Source organism: Cervus canadensis, chromosome 29 (assembly GCF_019320065.1).
Source record: "Cervus canadensis isolate Bull #8, Minnesota chromosome 29, ASM1932006v1, whole genome shotgun sequence".
NCBI lineage: Eukaryota > Metazoa > Chordata > Mammalia > Artiodactyla > Cervidae > Cervus > Cervus canadensis.
This window is the reverse complement of record NC_057414.1, coordinates 24422202-24450061: the sequence shown is the minus strand read 5'-3', so window position 1 is coordinate 24450061 and position 27860 is coordinate 24422202. Positions and strand designations below refer to the sequence as shown.

General features: G+C 42.6%; 2 protein-coding genes across 5 annotated transcripts in view; one reads left to right on the top strand and one right to left on the bottom strand.

Moving 5' to 3' along the window:
• On the top strand, positions 1-3857 carry LOC122430882 (serum amyloid A protein-like). Its single transcript, XM_043451808.1, has 4 exons — positions 1-147; positions 707-798; positions 3046-3184; positions 3574-3857. The coding sequence occupies exons 2-4, from the start codon at positions 708-710 to the stop codon at positions 3737-3739; spliced, it is 396 nt and encodes a 131-aa protein (XP_043307743.1). The 5' UTR covers positions 1-147; position 707; the 3' UTR covers positions 3740-3857.
• A 13394-nt stretch (positions 3858-17251) lies between these two features.
• The window catches only part of HPS5 (HPS5 biogenesis of lysosomal organelles complex 2 subunit 2), a 41513-nt gene continuing 30904 nt past the window's right edge, over positions 17252-27860 (bottom strand). For all 4 annotated transcript variants that reach the window (XM_043451347.1, XM_043451346.1, XM_043451345.1 and 1 more), the window contains 4 exons: positions 27572-27685; positions 25750-25856; positions 19812-20082; positions 17252-18259 (listed from right to left, as the gene is read on the bottom strand). In XM_043451347.1, coding sequence (XP_043307282.1) covers positions 18199-18259; positions 19812-20082; positions 25750-25856; positions 27572-27685 — 553 coding nt within the window. In that variant the 3' untranslated portion in view covers positions 17252-18198. The remainder of the gene's footprint in view (positions 18260-19811; positions 20083-25749; positions 25857-27571; positions 27686-27860) is intronic.

The following is a 27860-nucleotide window of genomic DNA, read 5'->3' as shown; positions in this document are numbered from 1 at the left end:
TCCCTTCTTTCTTTCTTTGCTTCCACCCCGTTTCTCATTTGCTCCACTGGCCAAGTGTCCGTATATAAAGCACCGGCCCGTCTCCCTGGCAGGCAGCACAGGCAGCGCAGCTTCACCGGGAGCCTCAGCAGGAGGGCACGGCCAAGGGTGAGGTGCTAGAACTCTCCAACACTTTTCCTCTTCGGAGACTTTCTCTTCACCAGCATTCTTGTGCTGCAGCCCAGCTCTCTGCTTCCTTCTTGAATCTACTGTTCATTCTGACCATTAGAATCCTCCAGGCATGAGCACGTCAGGGGGTAGGGCTCCCTTGTCTGCTTCTTCTGTGAAGGCGGTGATGGGGTGAGCACGCGGCCACAGACACTGTGCCTCATCCACCTCTTCTCACATCACAGACAGGCGGCAGGAACTCACTCCTCGTGCCTCTGGGAAACTTGCAGTGCAGCTGGGTTTCTGGCTGATAGAGGATGAGGGGACTGGAAAATGGTTTATGCTAAAAGCCCGTTGCAATCCTCCATGCAGGAAATCACTGGGATTCCAAGATTTCACATGGAAATGAGAGCTGAATCCTCTGTGTTACAACCTATCGTCTATCTATTGAGATAAAATTCAGAGAGATTTACATTTGGAATGTAAGAGTGTATCCACATTACAACTCAGCCTCAAGACCTGTCATTCTTGGTTGAGTCTGCTCATCTCTCTGTTGCAGGATGAACCTTTCCACCAGCATCATTTTCTGCTTCCTGATCCTGGGTGTCGGCAGCCAGAGATGGGGGACATTCCTCAAGGAAGCTGGTCAAGGTAAGGACCAAAGGATGGGTCGGGGAGGCTGTGTCTGCTTCCCCAGGATTCACCTGAGCAGAGGACACATCCCCACAGGGCAAAGGCCATCAGTGGGCAAAAAGGAGCTTGGTTTGCATGGTAGCACTTCCCGAGGCTGTTCTGGCAGCTTTGCACTCTTTTTGGGGATCCCCAAGCCTGAGGTCACATAAAGTCTGGGCCCCAACTTTCAGCAGGAGTGAGGAAGATATCTGGGGGGCCGGGTGCGTGTTCCCAAAACACCGGCAGGGCTCTGCTGCCCCCTCGTGGGCAACTAGAGATGGCTCATTTCCAAGTCTCCTGTAGCCAAGAAGTGGGTGCAACCGATGAATACTTTTAACTAAAATACCTGAATTTTAGTAGCTGGTGAGGACTGTCTAAGAACTTTATGTGCAGGAATCGACTCATTTTCCTCCTCAAGGTTTAATCCTTGAGCCCTGCAATGTAGGGACCATTACCCTTTATCAGAGAACCTGCTGCCCCAAGAGATTAAGATAGGTTCCAACGTCCTCCAGCAGAGCAGGATTGAACCCAGCATCCTGAGACCTTGCTGTTAACCTCGGCCCTTCTACTGCCTCCCAGACAAGAGTACACGTGGAGAGTGAGGGGTCTGTGAACACGCGTCCTGCTCATTATCTGAGTAGATGGCAGAGAGTGGGGGTTGGTGCCTCTGGAAGGAAACCGGATAGAGTTCCCCTCCACATAGTAAATGGGAGCATGAGTTTTCTTGATGATGGTTCTGCTGAGGCTGAGACCTGGTGAGAATCCTATAGCAAGAGACATAGACCTCACTAGCCAGAGCAAACTGGCCATAATTTATTTCTCAAAACTATTTGCTATTCTTATTTTTCTGTGATAATTGCTGAATAGTTGTTTTAAGAGTTTGTTCTTAATTCCATCTAAATTCACACAGGCCCAGATAAAAGTATCTTTTCATCTCCTAGGTCAGTGTTGTTCAAGGGGCACTCCAGGATGACTTGCATGAGAATCACCCCTGGTCTGGGTGCTTTGGGGAACGCAGGGGTCTGGATCCACACACAGTCCCTTCCCTGAACCACAATCCCTGGGGCTCTCTGCAAATCTGTCCATTATTAAGCACCCCAGTTGATTTTGTGCACAATAAATATTGAGAATCACTACCTGGTTTTGCACCCAAGGGACAAATATGTCGTGCATTTGGAAGCACTTCTTAAGCAACTCTAGACTCCAGGGAACTATTTAAATCTGTAACTCAGGGTGAATAGCTATAGTAAGAATATCATAGCCCTCAGCAAAACTATTTTTCTGAACAGTGGAAATAGCTAATACCTAAAATAAAGATAAGTTATCTCACAGAGATATTACATAAACTGTGATTATAATCCACGTTATATTTTCCTCTTTTCCCTAATGAGCTAATCTTTGAAACCTTTGCCATTTCATTCTACCTAGGTTGGGTTCTCTGCCCATGCCTCCCTGATCTTCATTCTACTTTATTTATTTTTTTGCCCTACTCATCTAAGGACCAGCGAGGTGATAGTATAGTGAGCACCTACAATGTTCTCCAAACTCAACCTATATTTCCTCAGTTCTGCTTAACCACCCTGAGGGAGGCATTACTCCTCCATTTTACTGGAGAGGACACTGAACTTTAGAGCTGGTGGTTCAGTTGCCCCTTTTCTGCATCTGATTACCCTGTTTCATCAAAGCCCTCTTAGGGAGCTCACCTTTACCACCTGCTGATTTAATTCTGATGGTTGCCCATGTGCAAACATGCCCTCAGTATTCAGATGTACTCAGGCCCAAGTTAGTCACCAGGGCGGGATTTCTCCCCTTGACCAGGCTGGGAGTATCCTATATTCACAGCCTTTCTCAGTATCGTCCTTCCTCTCAAGCTCTGGTCAGAGCCTTTCCTGCATCTTTCCAGGTGGAGGTTTATTGTGTAAGCAAACATCCCCTAAAGAAACAGCATCGACCTCTTCTTCCCACACATCACACACCTCCAGAAACAAAGTTCCAACAGACTTAGAATGAAACCAAACAGAATAAAACTTGCACCAAGTGTGATACTCACAACTTCAGATCAGGGAAGTAAGTGAGAAGTAGAGAAGTATTCATTTCAAGCCAATATAATAATCTCCAAGGGCATAGTTGAAGGCTGAAACCTAGAATCAGTGGCAGGAAATAATTTATTTCTGTCTTTCACCAAAACACAATCACATTCATCTCATCATTTTCTTTTCCTCCCAGGGGCTAAAGACATGTGGAGAGCCTACAGAGACATGAAGGAAGCCAACTACAAAGGTGCAGACAAGTATTTCCACGCCCGCGGAAACTATGACGCTGCCCAAAGGGGACCAGGGGGTGCCTGGGCTGCTAAAGTGATCAGGTACCAGGGTCCCTGGGGATGCAGGGATGGGTGGGCAGAGCTTGGCTGCCTTGGACAACCTGGAGGGGCCGAGCCCTGGAGAACTTTCCTGTAGGGCTGTGGGCCCCCCTCTTCTTGCCCACCCTCCTGCTCTGCGCCCAGTGTGAGGTCTGGGTGTCTGAGGAGCAGAGCGAGGCTGGTGGGCCAGGCGACTCTCCACCCTCCCGCTCTGGGTGTGTTCACGTAGCACAGGGCTGAGGTGGGCTGAGCCCGGGGAGCCTCAGGGTTGTGGCCCCTCTTTCCTGGGCTCCTCTCAGAGTCACTGATCCCTTGGAAAGAGGAGAGATGGGAAGGGTAGGGCTGGGGCTCATAGTCCTGGATTAATCCCCTCCTGCCCTCTTCCTTTCCAGTAACGCCAGAGAGAATATTCAGGGAATCACAGACCCTCTGCTTAAGGGCATGACCAGGGACCAGGTACGGGAGGACTCGAAGGCCGACCAGTTTGCCAACGAATGGGGCCGGAGCGGCAAAGACCCCAACCACTTCAGACCTCCTGGCCTGCCTGACAAGTACTGAGCTGCCTCTCTCTCTGCTCAGGAGACGGGGCTGTGAGTCCCCAAGGGCAGGGACACTGAGCTAGAGCGTTCTCTGCCCACAGAAGGCAGCGGATCTAATAAATGCTTAAGAGATGGCATACTGAGGCTGTGTGTCCTTCCTGGTATGAGGACAGCCTGTTGGTTCCAGGGCTGATGGCAGGACAGCCACGTGAAGCTCAGCCTGTGCCTGTGTGTGTGTTTCCGGGACACACCCTCAGCATCACTCAGGACAGACCCCTGTCCAGCCTTCCCCCAATCAGACCCGCTCCCTCTCCAGGCCCCTCTGGTTCCCCCGGGGCCGTTTCCAGGCCCTTCTCAGTCCAGGCCTTCTCCCTCCCTGCAGTTGTGTCCTGCCACCTCCTCTGTCCCCGGGCCAATCCCCTAGCTTGTCCTCGGTGCTGTGAGGGGTCAGGGACACAGTCACGGGAGGACTGGATGCTGGAATTGTGCTTCAGAAACTGCCACCTTGCCCTTCTAGTAGCAGCACCTGCAAGTCCAACTATGAACCAGTTTCTGTCTGTGCATCCAGAACCACCTCCCGTGCTCCTTCCCCTCACTCTAGTTTCCTTGCCTTATACAAGTTCCCAGGAACGACCATGTCAAGAAGTGGAGGAATAGTAACATCAAAATTCAGAGCCAGGAGGCTTTGTTTGCGTTGGATACGAGTCATGTCCTTGAGAGGAAGTAATTTTCCCTTCCTGGTCCTTTCTCAATGCAGGGAAGCCAGCAGCAGTTACTTCTTATTGTGGAAAACTGTCCCTTATGGCAGGGGTTTGGGTCTGTTGTTGTTGTTTAGTCGCTAAGTCATGTCTGACTCTCTGTGACCCCGTGGACTGTAGCCCATCAGGCTCCTCTATCCGTGGGAGTCTCTAGGCAAGAATACTGGAGTGGGTTGCCATGGGTCTGATAGAGTGCAGGAATTATAAGTGATTCTGGAAATCATAAATTCCTAGAAAACCAAGAAACTTCTTCCTCAGAGAAAAACTTTGGTTTTGGTGTTCAGTTTGTTTTGTTTTGTTTTCAGATTTGATGTTTACGAATTTTTCAGATTCCAATAAGTAGAATGATCTAAAATCTTAAAAAATGGTGAATACATTTCTGTATCCAACTTTCATATCAAGTAATAATACACTTATTTTTCCTTTTTACAAAAATTTGGAAAGCTTCTGTATCCAGCCTTGCCAATCATCCTCTCTCTAATGTTCCCTTTCTTTCCCCTCATTTTGCAAAAATTTTAGACCTTCAGCACCTGGGATAGAAATCTAACAGTAAAGAATCTCATAACAAAAGGCTTCTTACAACCTGGGGTCCATTCAGACTCTACCATAGAAACCCCTAAACTCAGCAGAGCTTTGAGCCTGTTCTCAGCAGCTGATGGGCAGCCACATTCTCCTTAATCCCAGCTAACTTTTTTCCCTGCTTTATTTTGTCAGAGACTCACTTTTCTGAGATACAGCCATAATCCTCCTTAAACTTCTACCTACATCTCTGACAAGGCCTTCTGATGGGACCTGTATGAGAAAGCTCTCTTGTGACTACCTTATACTTCTTCTTCCTCCTTGACAGGGAAAGTCAACATGTCTTTCCTCTCTAGAGATCATTTTCTCATTAATCTTCTCCCCTTGGAAGTGCTCCTCAAACCCACGTTCAGAGTAGAAGTGTGTGTTTATTTACTCTGAGCTCCACACCTACCCTTCTTTGCCTGGCTTGTGATTCTGGAGCTGGACCCTACGAACACATCCCCAGTGCCAGCTGGCCACGGTCCTAACCTCTGCAGTTTGGGGTGCTAGAGGGACGTTGCAGGAGAAGACACTTTCTGGTTAGTGGTTCCCTTCCGCCCAGCTCCTGTGGCGCGCTTGTCCTGCACAGGACACCTGGGGACATTCACCTCAGTGAGGAAAATGTGCTTGTTCCTCATGATACACACCACACCTCAGAGTCCGGACCCTCTGTACCTGCTTCCTGAATAAATTCCCACATTGAAAACCCAGACTTCACTCCATGTCACTCTTTACTCTGGTACCTTCTCCTCTTCCTCTTTATCATCAAACTTGAGAGTCTGTCCATCTGCACTTCCTGCTTCCTCACTTCTGACTCACACTAGAAACTACACCAGCCTGATCTCTGTCCCCACCACTCAGCAAAACAGCTCTGGTCACCACTGACCTCCGTGGTGCCAAGACAATTGACAAGTTCCTGTCTCATATCAGGAAGGCTCGGAGACATGCTCATCACAGTTGTCCTCTTCCTCCTTTCTGGAAGGTTCTCTCTTGGCTTCATAATACCGTATCCTCCTTTTGTTTCCCTTTAATTTTCCTTTATCTCCGTAGCTGGGTCTTTTCATCTCCCTAAACTCTAAGGGTCCCTCAGTCTTGGTTCTGGTTCTCACTTTCTTTAAGTTTTTTTTTTCTCTCTTTTTTTTCCCCTAAACTTATTTAATTGAAGGAAAATTGCTTCACAATTTGTGTTGGCCTCTGCCATACATCAACATGAGTCAGCCATAGGTATACACGTGTCCCCTCCCTCTTTACCTCCCTCCCACCTCCCACCCCTTCCCACCCCAGGACTCTCACCTTTTAAGTCTCTAAATTTTCTCCAAGTGCAGGAAATAGCACCTATACACTGATGGTTCTGAAAATTACACCTCCCCCATTCAGAAACCTGGTTTCCCTGCTCCGTGCTTGAATATCCGACTGACCGCTAGACACCTCTGCTTGGATGGCTTCCAGAGATCTCACACTCACCGTGTCCCAGAGGGAACTCTCATCTGCCTCCAGAACTTTTCACCTGCAGGCCTCTCCATTTCAGCAGATGACATCACTGTTCCCTCTGTTACTCAGCCCAGAAATTGAGATATATGCCTGATGCTTCCCTTGCCTTTACCCCACATCCAATCCACTAGCAAGTCCTGAGATTCTATTTCCAAATTTCATCTCTAATCCATCAACCTGCTCTCACGTGCACCTCCAACAAACACAGTTTCTCACCTGGGTTCCTGCAGCCACTGTCTAACTAGTCTCCCCATCTTCATGGTTTCCCCTTCTGCTTAACTTGTGTATAACTTACCATCTAAACCAAGTCACTTTCCAGAAAGAAAAGGGGCATTAGTAATAATTATGCCAGGATGACAGAAATAAACTGGGACTGTCACAGGCAAAAGAGGCCTGTCTCTCTAGCACAGCTGATCTCTGTAAACCATAATCTGATCATGTGTCCCTTCTACTTAAAACTCTTCAGCAGATCTGGTCCCTGGTCATGTTCTGGCATAATCTCATGCCATATCCTCCTAGCTCTCTGCTCTCCAGCCACATTGGTCTTCCCTCAGTCCCACCAATGAGTCAAACTCTAATTTATAGGTATGTGGTATTGCCTTTGCCCAGAACATGCTTCCCACCCATTCTTCTCTAGGCTGCTTCCGTCTTTCCTGCACCTCTCACTTGAAATTCCTCTTCAGGATGGCCTTCTCCGACTACTCTGAGTGGCCTACCATAGCTATTACTTCTTTCCCAACAATTATCGATATGTGAGATGATTTTATTTATTTCTCTTTTTTTTTTTTAACTTCTTCTGTTATTTGGTTCCTGGTGGGGGGTGGGGCATTGTTTTGCTGGTTTTCTTGGTCTGTCTTCAACCTTAGATTGTAACAATTTCTGTCTCATTTAACTTTAAATATCTAGCACTAAGCAAGGTATCTGGCATGTAATAGGACTTCAATGCTTATTGAACAAGTGAATGAATGAAGGAATTAATTTTTTTAATTAAAGGGAATTTTTTCAGGGTAATACATTACAAAATGTATTTCCATTATACCACATCATCTTTATGCATTCACTCACTGATGGACTTTAAGGTGCTTTAGATGGTTTCCATATCTTGGCTGTTGTGAATATGCTGCAGTTAACACAGTGATGCATGGATTTTTTTTTTAATATTTTTAAATTGAGGTATAGTTGATGTAAAATATTTCATAAGTTTCAGATGGACAACACAGTGATTCACAATTTTTAAAATTTATACAGCATTTATAGTCATTATAAAATACTGGCTATATTTCCTATGCATCCTTATAGCTTATTTCATACAGAGTAGTTTGTACCTCTCAATCCTCTACCCCTATCATGCCCTTTCCTCCCTTCTGTCTCCCTACTGGTAATCACTAATTTGTTCTCTTTAACTGTGAGTCTCTTTTTTTTGTTATACTCAGATTTATTTTATTTTTTAGATTCCACATGTAAGTACGTCAAAGTTGTCATCACACACACAAAAACTGTCATTGTGTATGGTGATAGGTGGTAACTAGACTTATCTTGATGATCATTTCACAATATATACAAATATCAAGTCACTGTGCTGTATATCTGAAACTAATGTCATGCTATATGCTAATGACATCTCAACTAGAACAATAATAAAAGCCATTCCAATCATCACCCGGTATCACTGGAAGAGAGGAACCAGACAGCCTGAGCTTGTGTTTGATCCATTTGGAGTCACGTCCCTAGGCACCCCTCACAGAAAGTTCTTTTTCCAGAGCAAATTTATTTAAGCCTAAATAAACTGAGAACAGAAAGAGCTATAAAACCATCATCACCCGGGATTTGGCCAGAAATGCAAAATCTCAAGCTGTACCTCAGATCTACCACAGCAGGCAGGACCAGTTACATAATGTGTGGTACCAGTCCCAAATAAACATGTTCAGAAATTCTTAAAAATTCCAAGATGGTGAAAGCGGGGCATTAAACCAAGCCCAGGGCTGTGCTAGGCGTGGGGCTCTGCATGGGTGCACAGCGTCATGCCACGAAGACGGGCGGTTTAACTAGGAAAAGCCGAGGAATTCAAAACACTGATGTAAAGCCATGAAACCCAGGCTTTTCCTATTAGTATCAGATAAAATAATGCCTAGATCACTAGTATATGTTATCTTGAATATTCAGACGAATTCAGAGTAGTCCATCTGGAATAATATATTATTACCTGGGCAAGATGGGAAAACCCCAGTCCAGGAAAATATTCTCTGCATTCAGGACACAGCAGTGCCAGTATTTTTCTGTGTCTTCTGGGAAGAAATAGCAAGAAGGAATTTCCAGCCTCTCTTGCGGTTTGTGTTTGATCCACTAGACAAAGGTTGACTGGAAACTCCAGGCTAGTCATCTCTGCAAAACAGCGTTGTGTTGTAATTCTGTACTGTTCCTCAGGAAGTTTCATGGTACCCAGATTTCTTTTAAATGAAGGGGTGAGAAAAACTGGAGTTTGCTCTAAATTTTACCCTAAAGTTACTGTTCCCGGCAAAAGGGCAATTTCAGTCCCTTGTCAAGCCACAAAACAGTTAAGATGGTAAATTTTATATTATCTGCATTTTACAATTAAAAAAAAAAAACTTGCCATGGGGAACTGGAAGGGACAGAACCCTGGTGGAATTTCAGCAGATGGGCCCTGGGGCAAAGGGCGGGTCAGGGGTGAGCAGGGGGCACGACCAGAGGGCAAGTGCAGAGCATGTCCATGAACAGCGCCCAGGATGAGAGACAAACCTGGGCTCTGAAACTGAGAACAAGAATCTGGGAACAAGTCATGGAGGGCCTTGTCAACAACTGTTAATCAATACTCAGTCTAAGAAGAGAGGGGGGAACTCCCCTGGTGGACCAGTGGTTAAGACTTCACGTTCTAATGCAGGAGTATGGGTTCAATCCCTGGTCAGGGAGCTAAGATTCCACATGCCTTGCAGTCAAAAAAACAAAACATAAAACAGAAGCAATATTATAAGAAATTCAATAAAGTGTTTTCTTTAAATGGTCCACATTAAAGAAAAATTTTTTTTAAAAAGAAAGAGAATTTTATTTGAGCCAACATGAAGATTACAACTCAGGAGACAGTCTTACAGAAAGTTCTGAAACTGGTGGTCCCTGGTGGTCCAGTGGTTAGGACTCTGCCCTTTCACCACTGAGGGCGCAGGTTCGATCCCTGATCAGGGAACTAAGGTCCAGCAAGCTTTGGGATGTGGCCAAAAATAAACAAATTATTTTAAAAAAAAAAAGCCCCGACTGTTCCACCCATTAGAGGTCAAAGCAGTTATATGTTTTTGAGACAAAGAGTTATACATCAAAGTGTCACACTGACATTGACATAGTCCAACAAGGTGACCAATGGGTCATTGTGACTCTTACAGAGTCAAGGAAGGAAATCTTAACTCCTAAGGAGTTACCTTGCTGGTGCCAGGAGGAAATTGCTTTTTTTTTTCTTTTTGGCAAGTAGGCATTCCTGTGTCTTTTAAGGGAATCTAGTTAATGTAATACAGACACACAGTGTACATGAAAGGGAAGAGGATAGTAGTTCAAAAGGCAGAGAAATTTTTATGTCAATTTTTTTTCTTCTCCCACCTTAAAATAATTTTTTTTTAATCAGTTTTAAATACCAAGCATAAGGATTTGGGCTTTAATTGGAAAGCCGAGGGGAGCTACGAAAGTTTCCAATTGGGAAGGGGTTGAAGGTTATGTCTCAGAGGATAAGGATTTTGACAGAGGGTCTCCAATGAACTTCCCATGAGACCCAAGGAAACATTCACTCTCAGGGGCTGAGCTTTATCTACCAACTAGGATAACCTGAACAATGTGGGGATAGGTGACAAGTTGAAGGAGGTTAAACTAGTCCTCGGGTCTACACGTTGAAGTCTGGGGCAGGATTCCCACATTTGTACTTGTAACGAGACCCATGATGATTCTAATGCATGGCAAGTTTGTGAATCACCTGAGTGATACTGAAAGTGGGTTCCATTGTGGAACTGAGACTGTGTGCCGAGACTGCGTGGTGTGGGGCAGGGGGGGAGGCAGAGTTTAGAAGCGTTAGAGAAAACCACAGGACCAAAATGGTGCCACTCGTGCTAAAGCCCATGGAACCGAGACTTTAGTACAAGTTGCAGTTTCAACCCTCCCCGGAAATGTAATCTTAACCAGTGGAATTTTCTGGTCAGAGGTAATCTGCCCGTGGGCCTTCTCCATTCATCCCATCTCACCACCTCCACCCACAAGAGGTAATATGCATGATATAACAGTCTTAATGGTCCCTTTTCCACAAAAATATATCCTGACCTACAAATAATTCTTTCTTTTCTTTTGCTAATAACTCCCTTGTCTCACCCTTCTAAAATTGCCCTCCCCTTCGTATACCTACTCTTCTAGTTATTAGATGGGATGCTGCCTGATTCATGAGTAATTGAATAAAGCAATTAGACCTTTAAATTCACTGTTGAATTTTGTTTTTTAACAGAAGTGAAGAAAGTTCCCTAAAGACTGATGTAAGTGTCTCAGAAAGAAGTAAAGACAATGTGGGCTGGTGGCAATAGAGAATATAAAAATAAATAACTATTGGAAATAATCTCCAATGTTGAATTGAGGGGATTTACCTAGTAACTGAAAGTGAGGGTTGAGGAAAGGGGAAGAGACAAAATAAGATTTTGAGCCTTGATCAGGGCAGTGACAAATACAGACAAGGAAATTATTTCAATTTTGGGCTTCCTGCTCTCGTCCATTCATGAAAATCAATTACATAGGTCTGATTGACTATGCCAAAGCCTTTGACTGTGTGGATCACAATAAACTGTGGAAAATTCTGAAAGAGATGGGAATACCACACCACCTGACCTGCCTCTTGAGAAACCTGTATGCAGGTCAGGAAGCAACAGTTAGAACTGGACATGGAACAACAGACTGGTTCCAAACAGGAAAAGGAGTACATCAAGGCTGTATATTGTCACCCTACTTATTTAACTTTTATGCAGAGTATATCATGAGAAACGTTGGGCTGGAGGAAGCACAAGTTGGAATCAAGATTGGTGGGAGAAACATCAATAACCTCAGATATGCAGATGACACCACCCTTATTGGCAAAAAGTGAAAAAGAACTAAAGAGCCTCTTGATGAAAGTGAAAGAGGAAAGTGAAAACGTTGGCTTAAAGCTCAACATTCAGAAAACTAAGATCATGGCATCCGGTCCCATCACTTCATGGCAAATAGATGGGGAAACAGTGAGAGACTGTTTTTTTTTCTGGGCTCCAAAATCACTACAGATGGTGATTGCAGCCATGAAATTAAAAGATGCTTACTCCTTGGAAGCAAAGTTACAACCCAATCTAGATAGCACATTAAAAAACAGAGACATTACTTTGCCAACAAAGTTCTGTCTAGTCAAGGCTATGGTTTTTCCAGTAGTCATTTATGGATGTGAGAGTTGGACTATAACGAAAGCTGAACGCCAAAGAACTGATGCTTTTGAACTGTGGTGTTGGAGAAGACTCTTGAGAGTCCCATGGACTGCAAGGAGATCCAATCAGTCCATCCTAAAGGAGATCAGTCCTGGGTGTTCATTGGAAGGTCTGATGTCGAAGCTGAAACTCCAATACTTTGGCCACCTGATGTGAAGAGCTGACTCACTGGAAAAGACCCTGATGCTGGGGAAGATTGAGGGCAGGAGAAGGGGATGACAGAGGATGAGATGGTTGGATGGCATCACTGACTCAATGGACATGAGTTTCAGTGGGCTCTGAGAGTTGGTGTTGGACAGGGAGGCCTGGCGTGCTGCAGCTCATGGGGTCACAAGGAGTTGGACACGACTGAGCAAGTGAACTGAACTGATCGTTACTGGGTAAAATGATATTCCAAATATTTCAAATAAGAGCTAGTATTTATTACCCAGACACTGGCACTCTGTCCTGCATTTTGTAGGTAGTTTTGCTTCACACTTATTATCTCATTTAATCCTCTGCTACCTAAGGTAGGGCTACTATTAACCCCATTTCACAGATGAGGAAACTGAAACCTGCAGAAACAAAGCAACTTACCTGAGGTCATTCAGATAAAGAGCAGACATTCAAAGCCAGTCTGCCTCAGAACCTGCCCACTACAAACTGGCACTTGTCAATTGCTTCTGCAAGCATTAAATCATGAAATGCTTGCTGACCTTCAACATGCCCGGAAAGGAATTCAGGGTGGAGATCAAGAATGAAACACTCCAGTGATCTGGGAAAAACTGACTGAACAAGTCTTCAAAGATAGCTATTTTCAGAAGACTTTATGAGCTCAATTCTAGCCTCTCCTCTGAAAGAGCACTAAAATCATTAATGGTGACATTTGTTCCTCCTGATCAGCAGCAAGGTTCTGCCAAAATGTGTGCTTGGCTGCAAGCACCCTGCTTCACTGAAGTTATTTCTAACACTCCTCACGCCTACCTCTTTGGAAGTTTCTTAGAGCTATCGGAAATACCATCTCCCAGATTATAGTCGTCATTTTGCCTCAAATAAAACAACTCACAACTGTCACATTGTGCTTTTTTATCCCCCACAGTGGACAAACCCAGGCTAGCAGCCACTATGCCACTCTGAAGTCCTGTTAAACACCAGGCAGGCCTGGGGGCAGGAGGAAAAGTGAGACAAGCACAGGGCAAGTGAAAGATGACAAGTTGTCCTTGCAAACACTGCCTAATATCCAAGTAGGCTGTTCAAATATAAATGTCTAACTGAACAGGATTTTTGCCAGCTGAACTGACCGTGGCTGTATTGGGTTACTGGACCTGTGAGTCTGTACTAATGTAAAGGGTGAAGGCCCTCCTGTCACTATCAGACTTTGTCATTACACAATGACCATGCAAAAGATGGTCTAGAGGAAATCCCAGGAGGAGGAAACTGCCTGAACTGGCACAACTGTGCAATCTTTTACAGCCCATCTTTCTAGGGCACATCTATCCTCATTTATCAAAAGGGTACAAAGAATTTTCTAGCATTAAAGGAAAAAAAAATTTCACCTGAATTTATTTTCCAAGGAAAACAAGCAAAAATCCCATTCAGTTGGTAATGGACAGGGAGGCCTGGCAAGCTGCAGTCCACGGGGTCACAAAGAGTCAGACACCACTGAGCAACTGAACTGAACTGATAAGAAATCTATTATATTTGATCTTCATCCCCTTTCCTGGGCACAGTTCAGTTCAGTTCGGTTCAGTCGCTCAGTCGTGTCCGACTCTTTGCGACCCCATGAATCGCAGCACGCCAAGCCTCCCTGCCCATCACCACCTCCCAAAGTTTACTCAAACTCATGCCCATCGAGTCGGTGATGCCATCCAGCCATCTCATCCTCTGTCGTCCGCTTCTCCTCCTGCCCCCAATCCCTCCCAGCATCAGGGTCTTTTCCAATGAGTCAACTCTTCGCAAGAGATGGCCAAAGTACTGGAGTTTCAGCTTCAGCATCAGTCCTTCAGAGTTCCTAAAACCCTTGGAATTTCCAGTGACAGGTATCTTTTTGATGTTAATGAGGTGACTTTCGACCACACCTAAGGATGGGGGCTGGCTGCCAGTGCAACGAACCACGTGATTAGAAGGCTGGAACTTTCGGTCCTGACACTGGCCATTGGCCACAGAACTCAACCTCCAGCCCGTATCCCCTCTCCAGACTGCCGCTGCTTTATCTAGAGCTTCTGCTTGGTGAACATGTAGTGATCCATCTGAAGTGGTACTGGGAGAGGGCACGGAAATTCCTTGCCCGTTCCCCATACCATCCCCTCCATCCAGCTGTTCCTGAGTTACAGGCTTTTATAATAAACTGATAAATCTAAGTAAGTAAAATGTATCTCCAAGTTCTGCAAGCCACTTTAACAGATTAATCGAACCCAAGGAGTGGATCGTGGGAATCTCTGGTTTATAGCCAATTGGTCAGAAACACAGGCACACATGTGCAATACAGTGGGTTCAGTCCCCAGACCACAGCAATAAAGCGAGTCACATGAATTTTTAGTTTTTCAGTGCACATAAAAGTTGTTTATATTCTACCATAGTCTATTAAGCATGTAATAGCATTGTCTTAAAAATCAATGTATAAGCCTTAATTTAAAAATATTTTATTGCTAAAAAAAGTGCTAACTTTTTTATCTGAGCCTTCAGCAAGTTGTAATTTTTTTCCTGGGAGAGGGTCTTGCCACCATGTTGATGGTAGCTCACTGATCAAGGTGGTGTTTCCTAAAGTTGGGGTCACTGTGGTGATTCCTTAAAATAAGACCACACTGGAGTGTGCCACGTCATTGACTCTTCCTTCTCTTCCTTTCACAAAAGACTTCTCTGTAGCACGCAATACTTTACAGTATTTTACCCATAGTAAGAGTTCTTTCAAAATTAGTCAGTTTTCCCTCAACCCTGCCACTGCTTTGTCAACTAAGTTTATGTAATATCTTAAGTCTATTGTTGTCATTTCAACAATCTTCCCAGCTTCACCAGGAGTAGACTCCATCTCAAGAAATCACTTTCTTTGCTCATCCAAAAGATACTCTTTTCATCCATTAAGTTTTATCATGTGATTATAGTAATTCAATCATATCTTCAGGCTCCACCTTTAATTCTAGTTTTCTTGCTCTTTGCACATGTGCAATTACTTCCTCCACTGAAGTCTTGAGCCCCTCAAAGTCACCTATGAGGGTTGGAACCAAATTCTTCCAAATTCCTAATGATGTTAGTATTTGACCTCTTCCCATGAATCATGAATGTTCTTAATGGCATCTAGACTGGTGGATTCTTTCCAGAAGGTTTCCAATTTACTTTGCCCAAACCCATCAAAGGAATCATAACATATGGCAGCTATAACCTTACAAAATGCATTTCTTAAGAAATAATATTTGAAAGCTGAAATTATTCCTTCATCCATGGACTGCAAAATGAATGTGTTAGCAGGCATAAAAACAATGTTAATCTTGTATATCTCTATCTTGGGCAATGCAGTACATTGTCAGTGAGCAGTAATACCTTGAAAAGAATTTTTTTCTGAGCAGTAGGTCTCAACAGTGAGCTTAAAACATTCATTAAACCATGCTGTAAATACATGTGCACTCATCCAGGTTTTGTTGTTCCACTTACAGAGCACAGGCAGGGTAGACTTAGCCTAATTCTTAAGGTCCCAGGATGTTCACCATGGTAAACAAGCATTGGCTTCAACTCAAACACTATCTGCATTAGCCCCTAACAGGAAAGTAAGCCTGCCCTTTGAAACTTCAGAACCAGCCACTGACTTTGCCTATCTAGCTAGATGAAAAGTACTAGACGGCATTCTTTTCCAATATAAAGCTGTTCCATCAACACTGAAAATCTGTTATTTAGTGTAGCTACCTTCATTAATGATCTTGGATCTTCTGAATAACTTGCTGCAGCTTCTACATCAACACTTGCTGCTTCACCTTACACAAAAGTTATGAAGACAACTTCTTTCCTTAACCTTCATGGATCAACTTCTGCTAGCTTCAGATATTTCTTCTGCAGCTTCCTCATCTCTTTCAGCCTTGCTGTGGATCACGCTCTGGCTAAAGGGAATGCTCTGGTTGGCTTGAGCTTATGTCTAGACTACTAAAACTTTCTCCATATCAGCAACAAGGCTGTTTCACTTTTTTATGTATTCATCAGAGTAGCATTTTTAATTTCCATCACATACTTTTCCTTTACATTCACAATGTGGCTGTTTGATGCAACAGGCCTAGCTTTCAGCCTACTCCAGCTTTCAACATGCCTTCCTCACTTAGCTTAATCATTTCTACCTTCTGATTTAAATGAGAGATGTATAACTAGTCGTTCCTTTCACTGGAAAGGAATTATAATTATATAATTATAATTAAAATATAATTAAATATATAATAATAATGTAATTATATGTTTATATAATTATATAATTTATATAATTATAATTAAAATATAATTAAATATATAATAAATATATAATAATAAAAATAATATAATTAAAAATATAATTACAATTATATGTAATTATAAGGTTATTAATTGGCCTATCACTGTGTGTCAGGGAATGGGGAGGCCTGAAGAAAGGGAAAGAGATGGGGAATAATCAGTTGAAACAGTCAGAACACACATTTCTCGACCAAGTTCACTGCCTTCCGTGGGTGCAGTGATGCCACAGAACATTTACAGCAGTAACAATAAAGATCACTGACACAGATCACCATGACAAATAAGAGTGAAAAACTCTGTATTTTGCAAGAATCACAAAAATGTGACAGAGACACAAAGTGAGGAAATGCTGTTGGAAAACTGTACTGATAGACTTACTCAATGCAGGGTTGACACAAATCTCCAATTTGTTTAAAAAAATTACAGAACAGTATCTGTGAAGCACAACAAGACAAACTGCAATAAAAAGAGGGACGCCTGTACAGTTAACAACCTGGACTTGTGACTGGCGTCTTAAGGGCTGGCAGTTTTGTGGGAATGAGCCTTAACCTGTAGAATTCAATGCCATCTCCGGACTGAACTTTCAAATGAGTGGAAAGAACACTCAGCTGGTATTGGAGAACTGCTTGGTGTGGGGAAACACACAACACACACACCCTGCCACACACTGGTGACCAAAACTGTTAGGATTTCCTAACAGGAAGGAACGAACTGTCTGAACTGTTAGAGACAGAAACTTGTGTCTCTAGTTCTCTAGCTGTGTTAGAAATGAAAAAAAAAAGAAGTGAATCATTCAATGTATCCAACATTTTGCTTATTCCACGCTGAGTTTATACCACACCTTCCTGCAAATTACACACAATGAGCCTCATGCCTACATTCTAGTCAAGTAACATTTTAAATCAGATTTTACATTTATTATTAATAAAACATGCTGTGTAAGTATACAGAAGCCTGAAAATGGTAATCTAGTACTTGGCTTAAATAATACAAGTACTCCCCGCAGTCTTTATCAATACTCAGCCTGCCTTTATTATGGCTTTTAAAAAACAAACTTTAAAACTGCATGATTCCTTTGGGCTACTTTATTTAGGAAAGACTGGAGTAAAACATGTCTAGTAATGAATTAGTTTTATATAGGTTCGGATTAGAGAATGTCAAGCACTAGAAAAAAACATATTCTAAATTAGCTCAATTTAAATACAGGGCCATTTCATTTATACATTTAATTTGAAACTTCAGTGGTTCACTTATTTTAAGTGTTAATTCCATTCTACCAGGTCTTACTTTCGTAATTTCTCAAGTATCCCAGAGAAGATAAGAAAGCAATTCAATTTCTATCAACTACATTGCTATGTCTTCATGTGAACAGGTTGAGAAACTTTTGCTCCCTGCATGGCAGTCACAATAGGAAAAGAATTCCTCCAGTCCACCAACAAGGAACCAACAATACTATTGTCCAGCATAAGGGCTGCACAGCTGGGAATATTCACATTCTGCTTCCTTCCAGAGCATTTCATTTTAGCAAACAAGGACTGATTCCTTTCAAAATTCAACTTTGGTTGAAAAACACTGAGGTCACAGACAGAGCCACAAATGCAGAGGTATGAAGGTGCTCCCAAAAAGGTGCTGGGACCTCCGGTGGGGCCCTTCCTTCAAGAACAAATGCGTTCAGGAGGCTCAGGAGCACAATTCAGTCATTCTCAACATGTCGTGACACCCTGCTGCGTCTTCTTCAGCTAGGCCTGCTGAGACCAGAGAAACCGATCACATTTTTCGAGCATGCTTTGTATCAAGGCTCTGAAATCCCAAAGAAAAGAAACAAGCAAATTTAGTTGTCATTGTTCATTCTTCACAGAAGTAAAGAATTCAAAAAGCTGACTGACTCTGTGAATCAAAAGACAAAACTAACAGAGTAAAAAGGTATCCTGTGAATACGGCACCTTGTGCTATATAGTAAGGGAAAATATTTGCAAATCATATATCTCAGAGGTCAATATCCAGAATATGTAAAGAATTCATATGACAGAAAACAACGCAATTTAAAAGTGGGCAAAAAACTTGAACAGGTATTTTTCCAAAGATGACATTCAAATGGCCAACAAGCATATGAAAAGGTGTTCAACACCACTAATCACTAGGAAGATGCAAATAAAAACCATAATGAGATATCACCTCATGCCCATCAGGATAGCTAACTATCAAAAAATAATAACTAGTGTTGGTAGGGATGCGGAGTAACAGGAAGGCTTGAGCACCACTGGTGGAAATGCAGAATGGTGCAGGATCCATGGAAATTAGTGCAGGAGTGTCTTAAAAATTTAAAAACAGAAGTACCATCTGATCCAGCAATTTCACACCTGGGTAAACACCCAAAAGAACTGAAAGCAGGGTCTCAAAGAGAGATTTGTATCCTCACGTTCACAGCAGCATTACTCACAATAGCAAGAGGTGGAAGCAACCCAAGTGTCTATCAAGAGATGAGCAGATAAACAAAACGTAGTTATACACATACAATGAAATATTATTCAGTATCAGAAAAAAGGGAAACTCTGACAAATGCTACAAGATGGTTAAGGACATTATACTAAGAGAAATAAGCCAGCCACAAAAAGACACACACTGTGGTCCCAGACAGAAAGAAGAACAGTGCTTGCCAGGGCGGGGGCAGAGGGAGGAGAGGGGAATCGTGGGGACAGAGCTTCAGTTTTGTAAGATGAAAAGGTTCTGGAAATTAACTTCACAATGACACGAACATACTTAACATTACTGAACCAACTACTCAAAAATGGCTAACAGTAAATTTCATGTTATCTGTATTTTACCACAATTTTTTAAAATTAAAAAAAATTTTTTTTAACTGACTGAGCTGATCAGGGCTGTGTGTGTGTATGTGTGAGTCGCTCAGTAGTGTCCGACTCTTTGCAGCCCCATGGACTATAGCCTGCCAGGCTCCTCCGCCCATGGGATTCTCCAGGCAAGAATACCAGAGTGGATTGCCATTCCCTTCTCCAGGGGATCTTCCTGACCCAGGGATCAAACCCTGGTCTCCTGCATTGCTGGTATTAGGAATATGGTACAAATAATATTCTTAAAGAATTGAGTACACATCATATTTGGGTATTCACATCAACCTACAAGTATCTTGGTCATGACTATGAACAAAGTATTACTTTAGCCTCTTCCCTTAATCACCTAAATCAACAGAGGAGTCTCTGGCCCCCCATCTGTGAGTGAGGGGTTGGGACTATGTGATCTATACAGTCCCGTCCCCTCTGAAAATCTGTGGGATTCTACACTCTCCAAGCGCTTGTGGACAGGGCAGGACAAGGGCAGGACAGACAGACATTACCTCTGCCTTTTCTCGGCAATTCTCAGGATATCGCAGGTTCTGGTAAACCTCTCTGAGAGCTCCAGGGTCAAACCACATTCCTGAAGCAGTGACCAGGCCCGGTCTGGGCCCACGGCCTTAGCTAACAGGAGGGCCACAGTCTCCACAGTGATAGGGGAAGGCCCGTCGCTGAAGTTTCCATCTGGTGACTGCTGCGGGGCTGGCTTCGTGCTTGTGTTCTGCACCAGATGTAGGAGAAGCTTCCATTCTTCCACAGTTTCTGGGATCCAACCTACTCAAACACACAGAAACAACGTGGGCTCTGAGCACCCTGCCTACACACAGGAGAAACCGTTCGGAAAAACGTTTCATACCAAAACATAAAAATATTAAAGAACATAATCTCACCACCCCGACACAAAGCTGTTTTCTGAATATGTGTTGAATAAATAGCTCATGAGAAGGAGAAGCCATGAAATTAGCCTCTACATTCTTTCATCTGCTCACGCAGTAATAACCCAGGGCACACTCCATGCTAGGCATTGAACATGGATGTGAAACAGACATGATGAGTCCTGCACTGCTGCGGCGCTCATGGGCTAATAACGGAGAAAGAACTTAGTAAACTCGTAAACAAACCTATGCTCATAAATTGTAGGAAGTGCCTGCTATAAACGCGAAGATCAAAGAGCCATCAGAGAGACTGGCAAGTTCTGGAGAGGTTTTTTTTTTTTTTGAGGATCAGAGGAGGGCTCTATGAGAGTGACATTTAAGCAAAGAGCTAAAAGATGAGACAAGTTTACCACGCGTGTGCATGTGACCCGTATGCATGTGACATACATGCACGGAAGGTGTCAGGAAGGAGGGGTAAAAGAGCTTACGTTTCTGATCAGAGAAACATGGAAGATGACACAGGAAGAAACTAGGTGAACTCAAGGAACTCAGAGGTGTCGGTGAAGATTGAGAATGAGATGACAGGGCCAGGCCATAAGGGAATAGCTTAAGAATCTAGACTTTGAGTCAAGTGTAAGGAGTTTCAAGGAGGAGAGCCACATAACCCAATTTTTGTTTAAAAGAACCATTCTGAGTGTCAGTAACATGGTGGAGTGAAAGGCTACCTTTGTCTCTGCCATTCATCCTACAACCAGTAAAACATTCACAAGCCCACAGAGGTGCCTGTGTCCAATACACCGAGACGCTGGAGAATTTCCCACACAAATGCACAGCTGAAGGTGGCGAACGGGAACACACAGAGGCAGCAGAACCACAGGAACAATGGAGATGGTGCCCGCAGTGCCCAGACCTCCGGCCGAGAGAGGCTGATAGCAGCAGGGGAGGCGGTGCACAAGACTCCAGTCCCCCCACCACCCCCAGCCCCGCCAGAGTCGCAGAGCCATGAATCTTAGAGCACTGGACACGGCTACTCCTCCCTACTCCCCACTTCCCCACAACAGCAGTGGAACCTGCCACTCAAAGGATCCTGGACAGGAGGCGCACCAGGCGGCTACGCCAGCATCACCGGCAGAGGTAAGGCATCCGTGGCCCTGCAGGGACAAGAAGTGATGACGAAGGCCGCGTGGCAGAGAGAGACGGTGAAGGGCACCAAGGGCTGACTTTCAAACATAAACAGAAGCAGCTGAGGGAAGAGAAACCCAAAACGTGTGCTGCGGCGCCATCTGCTGGAAAACAAAGGAAAGGCCTCTACCTTGTAACCTACTGTGTTATCAGAGTCAAGCAGAGAGGGTTATTTGCTACTTAAATGTGCCCACAGAGGAACAATTTCATCAAACATCAAGAAGAACCATAGTAACACTTTATCACAAAAGGACAATGACACTTCTCCAGTAACCTAACTTAAAGTTACAGAATATTGTGAGCTAACTGATAGGAGAATTCAAAACAGCCTTCATGAGGAAAGTCAAAGAGCTACAAAAAAAAAGGCAGAACAGAAAGGCAGTTCAATGAACTCAGGAATAAAAGTGAACAGAGGGGGAAAAAGTGAATGAACATAGGAATGCTTTACAAAAGAGTTTAAAACTCTAAGAAAGGAGGACTTCTTTGGTGATCCAGTGATTAAGACTCTGCATTTCCAATTGAAGGGGCACAGGCCTGAACCCTAGTCAGGGAACTAAGATCCCACACACCATGGGATGCAAGGAGGGTTGTGTCCACAAATCAATTCACATGATACACCACATTAACAAAATCAAGGATGAAAACCATGAGATCATTTCAATAGATGCAGAAAAAGTATATGACAAGGTTCAATGCCCATTTATGATAAAAAAGATTTCAATAAAGTGGGTATAGAAGGAACATAACGCAACCTAAAAAGGCCATATACAACAAATCCACAACTAATAAAATTTTCAATGATGAAAAACTGAAAGCTAGTCCTCTAAAATCAGGACCAAGACAAGGATGGCCACTCTCACCACTCTTATTCAACATAGTACTGGAAGTCCGACTTCCAGTAGAGCAATCAGGCAAGAAAAAGAAACGAAAGGCATCCAAGTTGCAAAGGAAGAAGCAAAATTCACTGTTTGTGGATGATGTGATTTTACACACAGAAAACCCTGAAGACAAGAACTATTAGAAATAACAAACGAATAAAGCTGCAGGGTACAAATCAACATTCAATAATCTGTTGCAGGGGTTTCCCTGGTGGCTCAGTGGTAAAGAATCCATCTGTCAATGAAGGAGTTGTGGGTTCGATTCCTGGGTCAGGAAGATCCCACATGCCACAGAGCAGTGAAGTCTATGCAACACAGCTACTGAGTCTGTGCTCCAGAGTCTGGCAGATGCAACTGCTGAGCCCACATGCTGCCAACCACTGAAGCCCGGGCGCCTAGGGCTGTGCTCCACAACAAGAGAAAGCCATGCGGCAGTGAAAGCCTAGCACAGCTACAAGTAACGAAATAAAAATTATCTTAAAAATCTGTTGCATTTCCATATGTTAACAATGAGCTAGCAGAAAGAGAAATTAAGAAAACAATTCAATTTACAATGAAAACGAAAAGAATAATTTATTTATTAATAAGTTTAACCAAGGAGGTGAAAAACCTGTACACTGAAAACTATCAGACACAGTTGAAAGAAACTGAAGGCGGCACAAATAAACGGAAAGACACTGCCCGCTCAGGGACTGAGAGAATCCACGCTGTCAAAGTGTGCGTATTCCCAAAGCACGCTGCAGAGTCAACGCAATCCTTATCGAGATCCCAGAAACATTTTTTTTCACAGAAATAAGACAAAAAATTCTAAGATTTATATGTAACCATGAAAGACCCCAAATATCCAAAACAATCCTGAATGAAAAGAACAAAGCTGGAGATATCACACGCCTTGATTTCAAACTATATTACAAAACCACAGCAATCAAAACAGCATGGTAGTGGCAGAAACAAACAGATACACAGATCAATGGAATAAAACTGAGAGCCCAGAAATAAACCCATACATGTATGGACAATTAATACTAAACAAAGGAACAAGACACATCAACAGAGAAAGGATAGTGTCTTAAATAAATGGCACTGGGGACACTGTTGGGGACATTTTTTTGCATGAGGCAAGAAAATGAAAATAGACCACTACCTCACACCATACACAAGAATCAATTCAAACTGGATTGAAGACTTAAATAGACTCAAAACCATTAAACTAGAAGAAAACAGAGACAGGGCTCTCTTTGACATCAGTCTTAGCAATATCTTTCTAAATAGGTCTCCTCAGGCAAGGGAAACAAGCAAAAATAAACAGAGCTACATCAAAGTAAAAAGCTTCTGCATGAAAAAATTTTAAAAATTTAAAAAAAAAATAAAAAGCTTCTGCACAGCAAAAGAAACCATCCATAAAATGAAAAGATGATCTACCAAATGAGAGAAGATATTTAAAATGGTAAGGGGTTAATAACCAAAAACACACAACTAGATGAAAAACTGACCAAACGCGCTAAATAGACATTTTCCCAGAGATGACATACAGATGCCAACAAGCACAAGAAAAGATGTTACGCATCACTGATTATTAAAGAAATGCAAGTCAAAACCATATGAGATACCACTTCACACGTCGGAATAGCTATCATCAAAAAGTCTACAAACAGCAAATATTGGCAAGGATGCAGAGAAAAAGGAACTCTGTATACTGTTGGGAATGTAAACTGATACGGCCACTGTCGAAAACAGGGAGGTATCTCAAAAAACTGAAACTAGACCCACCATCTGACCAGCAATCCCACTTCTAACATTTATCCAAAGAATATGAAAACAGTAATTGGAAAAAATATATGCACCCCTATGTTAACTGCAGCACTATTTATAACAGCCAAGATGTGGAATCAACATAAGTGCCCCTCAATAGATGGGTGGATAAAGAAGATGTGATACACACACAGAGATTACGGACTACTCAGCCATAAAAAAAAAGAAGAAATCCTGCCACCTGTGGATCACAGATGGACCTTGAGGGTATTATGCTAAGTGAAATAAGTCAGACAAAGACAAACACCACATGATTTCACTCATAGGTGGAATAGACAAAACCAAAAAAAATAAAATAAAATAAAATAAATGAACAAACCAAACAAAAACAAACATGTAGACGCAAAGAACGAAGTAGTAGTTAGCAGAGGGGGTGGAGCCGGGGCAGGGTGAACTGGGTAAACGGGAACAAACTTGATGACAGATGGAAACTCAATATTCAGCAGTTAGATTATAAAAAAGTGAAAAATGTTGTACACATAAAACTTATATAATGTTATAAACCAATGTTACCTCAATAAAAGTTTTAATTGGAAAAAAAAAGACCCAGAAGGAAAATGAGTTAAAGATGGGTAAGAATAGAAATCTGATGTCCAATTATAAAGTTATTATAGTATCTAGACAAGTAGCTGGGACCAGAATGATGGTGGCAGAATAAAAGAAAGTAAATAGCTATGAGATATATATTGGGCAGTAAGATCAACAAGCTTTAACGTGATAAAATGAGTCAGGAGAGAGAAATGTCAAGAAAAGACCCTCATTTAATATACCAAGGGTAAGACCAGCTATTATTATTATTATTATATTAACAAAACATTAAGAGTACTTGTATCTGGGTGGGAAGAATTTTAGGTGGTATCTTCAGTTATTATTGCTATAGTTGTGATATCTGAAGCTAACCCTTGCCAGTCACCTGGTTTCTTTGCTCGGTTCTAACTTTCCTTCTATACCAACAGCACTGAAAGAAGCAGGTGGTCACACTGCTACATGAAGGATCCTGACGTCACGCTATGGGTATCTCTGCATTGAGATGAATAAAACAACACTACAAATCCGACCGAGACCACCTCTCTGAGTGGAGGATAAACCCTCAGACTTCAGTTTGTCAAAATCCTGGCCTCCTGCCATTTTATCTGTACTGAATTGATGAAAATTAAAAAAAAAAAAGTACCTAAATACTTTTAAAGGCTTAGGAAAATCTGACTGCTACTCTAAGTTCACCTTAATGATCTCTAACTGGGCTGTGTAAAAAGGCAACATGATGAAGAGAAAAAAACCTGAGCACGAGCTTTAGAGATGGTTGGACCTGGCCTGAATACCAGTTCCAGCAGTAACCAGGTGTATGACTGTGGGGAAACTATCCTTTTTCTGGGCCTCAATTATAGCTTCTGTGAAATAGAAGTAATAGTAACTATCCCACAGGTTTGTTATTTCATTTAAACTAGATGGAAAAGCATCTGGTAGAACGCCTCACACATTAGGCACTCATGAAACAGAAAAGTTGCCTGCAGTTTATTTCTAGTTACGATTTCACGATATACGAAGTAGTAAGGATCAAAAAAACTCCACAAATTTGACAAGTAGCTAGAATGAAGAATATGATCATTCAAATGATTACCACATTTCTTTATTAGAAAGTCTGTAGTGACTTCTAAAATACTATAACCAAGAGTAACCAACTGGAATTTACATACCATTGTCCCCTTCCATCAGGCTCATATCATTCAGATACACAATGTTGGTGAAGGCCTCTCTTCTTCTCTCCAGCTCCAAACAGAGAATAAGATATCCAGGCCAGAAACTTTAAAGAGACCAAAGTTGGTGAGAAGAATAAAAGGCAGTGAATTTACATGGCATTCTGCTGTCCAACACAGTAATATTAGCCACGTGTGGCTATTTACATTTATTTATTTTTGGCTGTGCCATGAGGCATGTGGGATCTCAGCTTCCCAACTAGTGATGGTACCCATGCTCCCTGCACCTTGGAAACACAGTCTCATCCACTGGACTGCCAGGGAACTCCCTATTTACATTTAAATTAAGTAAAATTTAAAAGCCAGTTCTTCAGTTACCAATACATATTTCAAGGATTTAATGGCCACATGTGACTAGTGACTACCATATTGGACAGCGTGATAAAATATTTTTAGAATACTTTCATTCCCTCAGAAACTAGAGCACTTATGAAAAAAAGAAAATTAAAGTTAGTGATAAATACTAATTCCCTGGTGGCTCAGACAGTAAAGAATCTGCCTGCAATGCAGGAGACTTGGGTTTAATCCCTGGGTTGGGAAGAACCCCCAGGGGAGAAAATGGCAACCCATTCCAGTAATATTGCCTGGGAAATCCCAGACAGAGGAGCCTGGCGGGCTACGGTCCATGGGATCACAAACAGACACAACTGAGCAACTAAGCGTGCACTCAAGGCCAAGCCCCAGCTCTGAGACGTTTAAGCTCATATACTTTATAAACTTTAAGGTTCAATACAAAACGAGCATATTTCTTCCCCAAACATGCACACTTTGGCAGTTCTCCTTGACCTTCCCCTTCCCTCATTTCCTATACCCAGTACCGAGAGCTCACTGTGTGTATCTTTGAAATGTCCCACTGGCTTTGCTCTTTCTGTTGCCCTGGAATCAACTCAGTCACATCTGAATTACTGCACCAGGTTCCTAGTTGGCCTTGATTTCTTGTCTCCATCTTCCTCGTGTATGAAACTAGAAACCTTCATTTGTCATGCCATTTTTGTACCAAAAAGTTTAAAAGGGTCTCTGCAGATCATAAATTCTTTTAACCACCTTTCAAGGTCCTATATGATCTCATGACCCACCACCTAGCCAGTCTCACCCCTCATTACCAATGAACAAATATGCATCAAGTGTCTACTACTTTATGAATTATGCACCGATGGAAAAGGAACACGCATGCTCCTATCTCCAAAAGACTGTAATCCAGGGGAAGCCAAAGATAACACGAGATAACACCTTTGGGCTATAAATAACTGACTAATAAGTGATATGAATAAAAAGCCATGTCAGTTTTCATGGCCTTGATCTTGCTGTTTGTCTCAGCTGACCTGCCCTCTACCTGGCTCATTTTTAAATACAAACCCTCCCCATTCTTAGGACTTACCTCCAAGTCTCACCTCCTCCCTGAGTCCTTCACCAGAAGTTCTACTGAGCCCATTCTGATCTCTCCCTTCCCAGAAACTGTATCAATTACAACTTGTGTCACACAGCCTGGTACTTAATTAAATACACCTGAGAACTGGAGTGACCGACTAAGCAAAAGGGGGAGAGAGGGAGAAGCAAGGACCAGTCTCATGGACACACAAAACAAAATATGCTCAGAATTTAAAACAAAAAAAGATGCTTACTATCACTTAAAACAAAAAGGCACTTCAGCCAAAAATAAAAAAAATGACAAAGCATATACCTTCAATCCCTGAACTACCAAGTTATTAACTAAAATGACTCTAACCTTATAACTTCAGCTTCTAGGAAAACTCTCACTTACCCATGAGACCTACAGATGTCGGTCATCTTCTCTTTTGTTGTAAAATCTGCAGGAAGTTTAATCAGAAGAAGGATGAGCTGACTGTAACCCCAGGAAAACAAGTGGGAATGAGGCCTGAGAATTGAAAAAATATCAGTAAATTAGATAGGAAATAAACTCTGTAAAAACGCTTATTCATCAGCTAATAGGCAAGGATAGAGTTTAATTCTATTTCTTCCATCATTATATTTTTCAAACATTTCAACTTGGCTTTCAAAACATTAAAATTGCTATTTTTCCTATGACAAAT

Excerpts from the sequence above, each read along its gene's own strand:
- LOC122430882 (XM_043451808.1), top strand. The coding sequence starts at position 708 with ATGAACCTTTCCACCAGCATCATTTTCTGCTTCCTGATCCTGGGTGTC. Across the intron at positions 799-3,045 it reads CCTCAAGGAAGCTGGTCAAG|GGGCTAAAGACATGTGGAGA; the intron begins GTAAGGACCAAA and ends TTTTCCTCCCAG. Across the intron at positions 3,185-3,573 it reads TGGGCTGCTAAAGTGATCAG|TAACGCCAGAGAGAATATTC; the intron begins GTACCAGGGTCC and ends CTTCCTTTCCAG.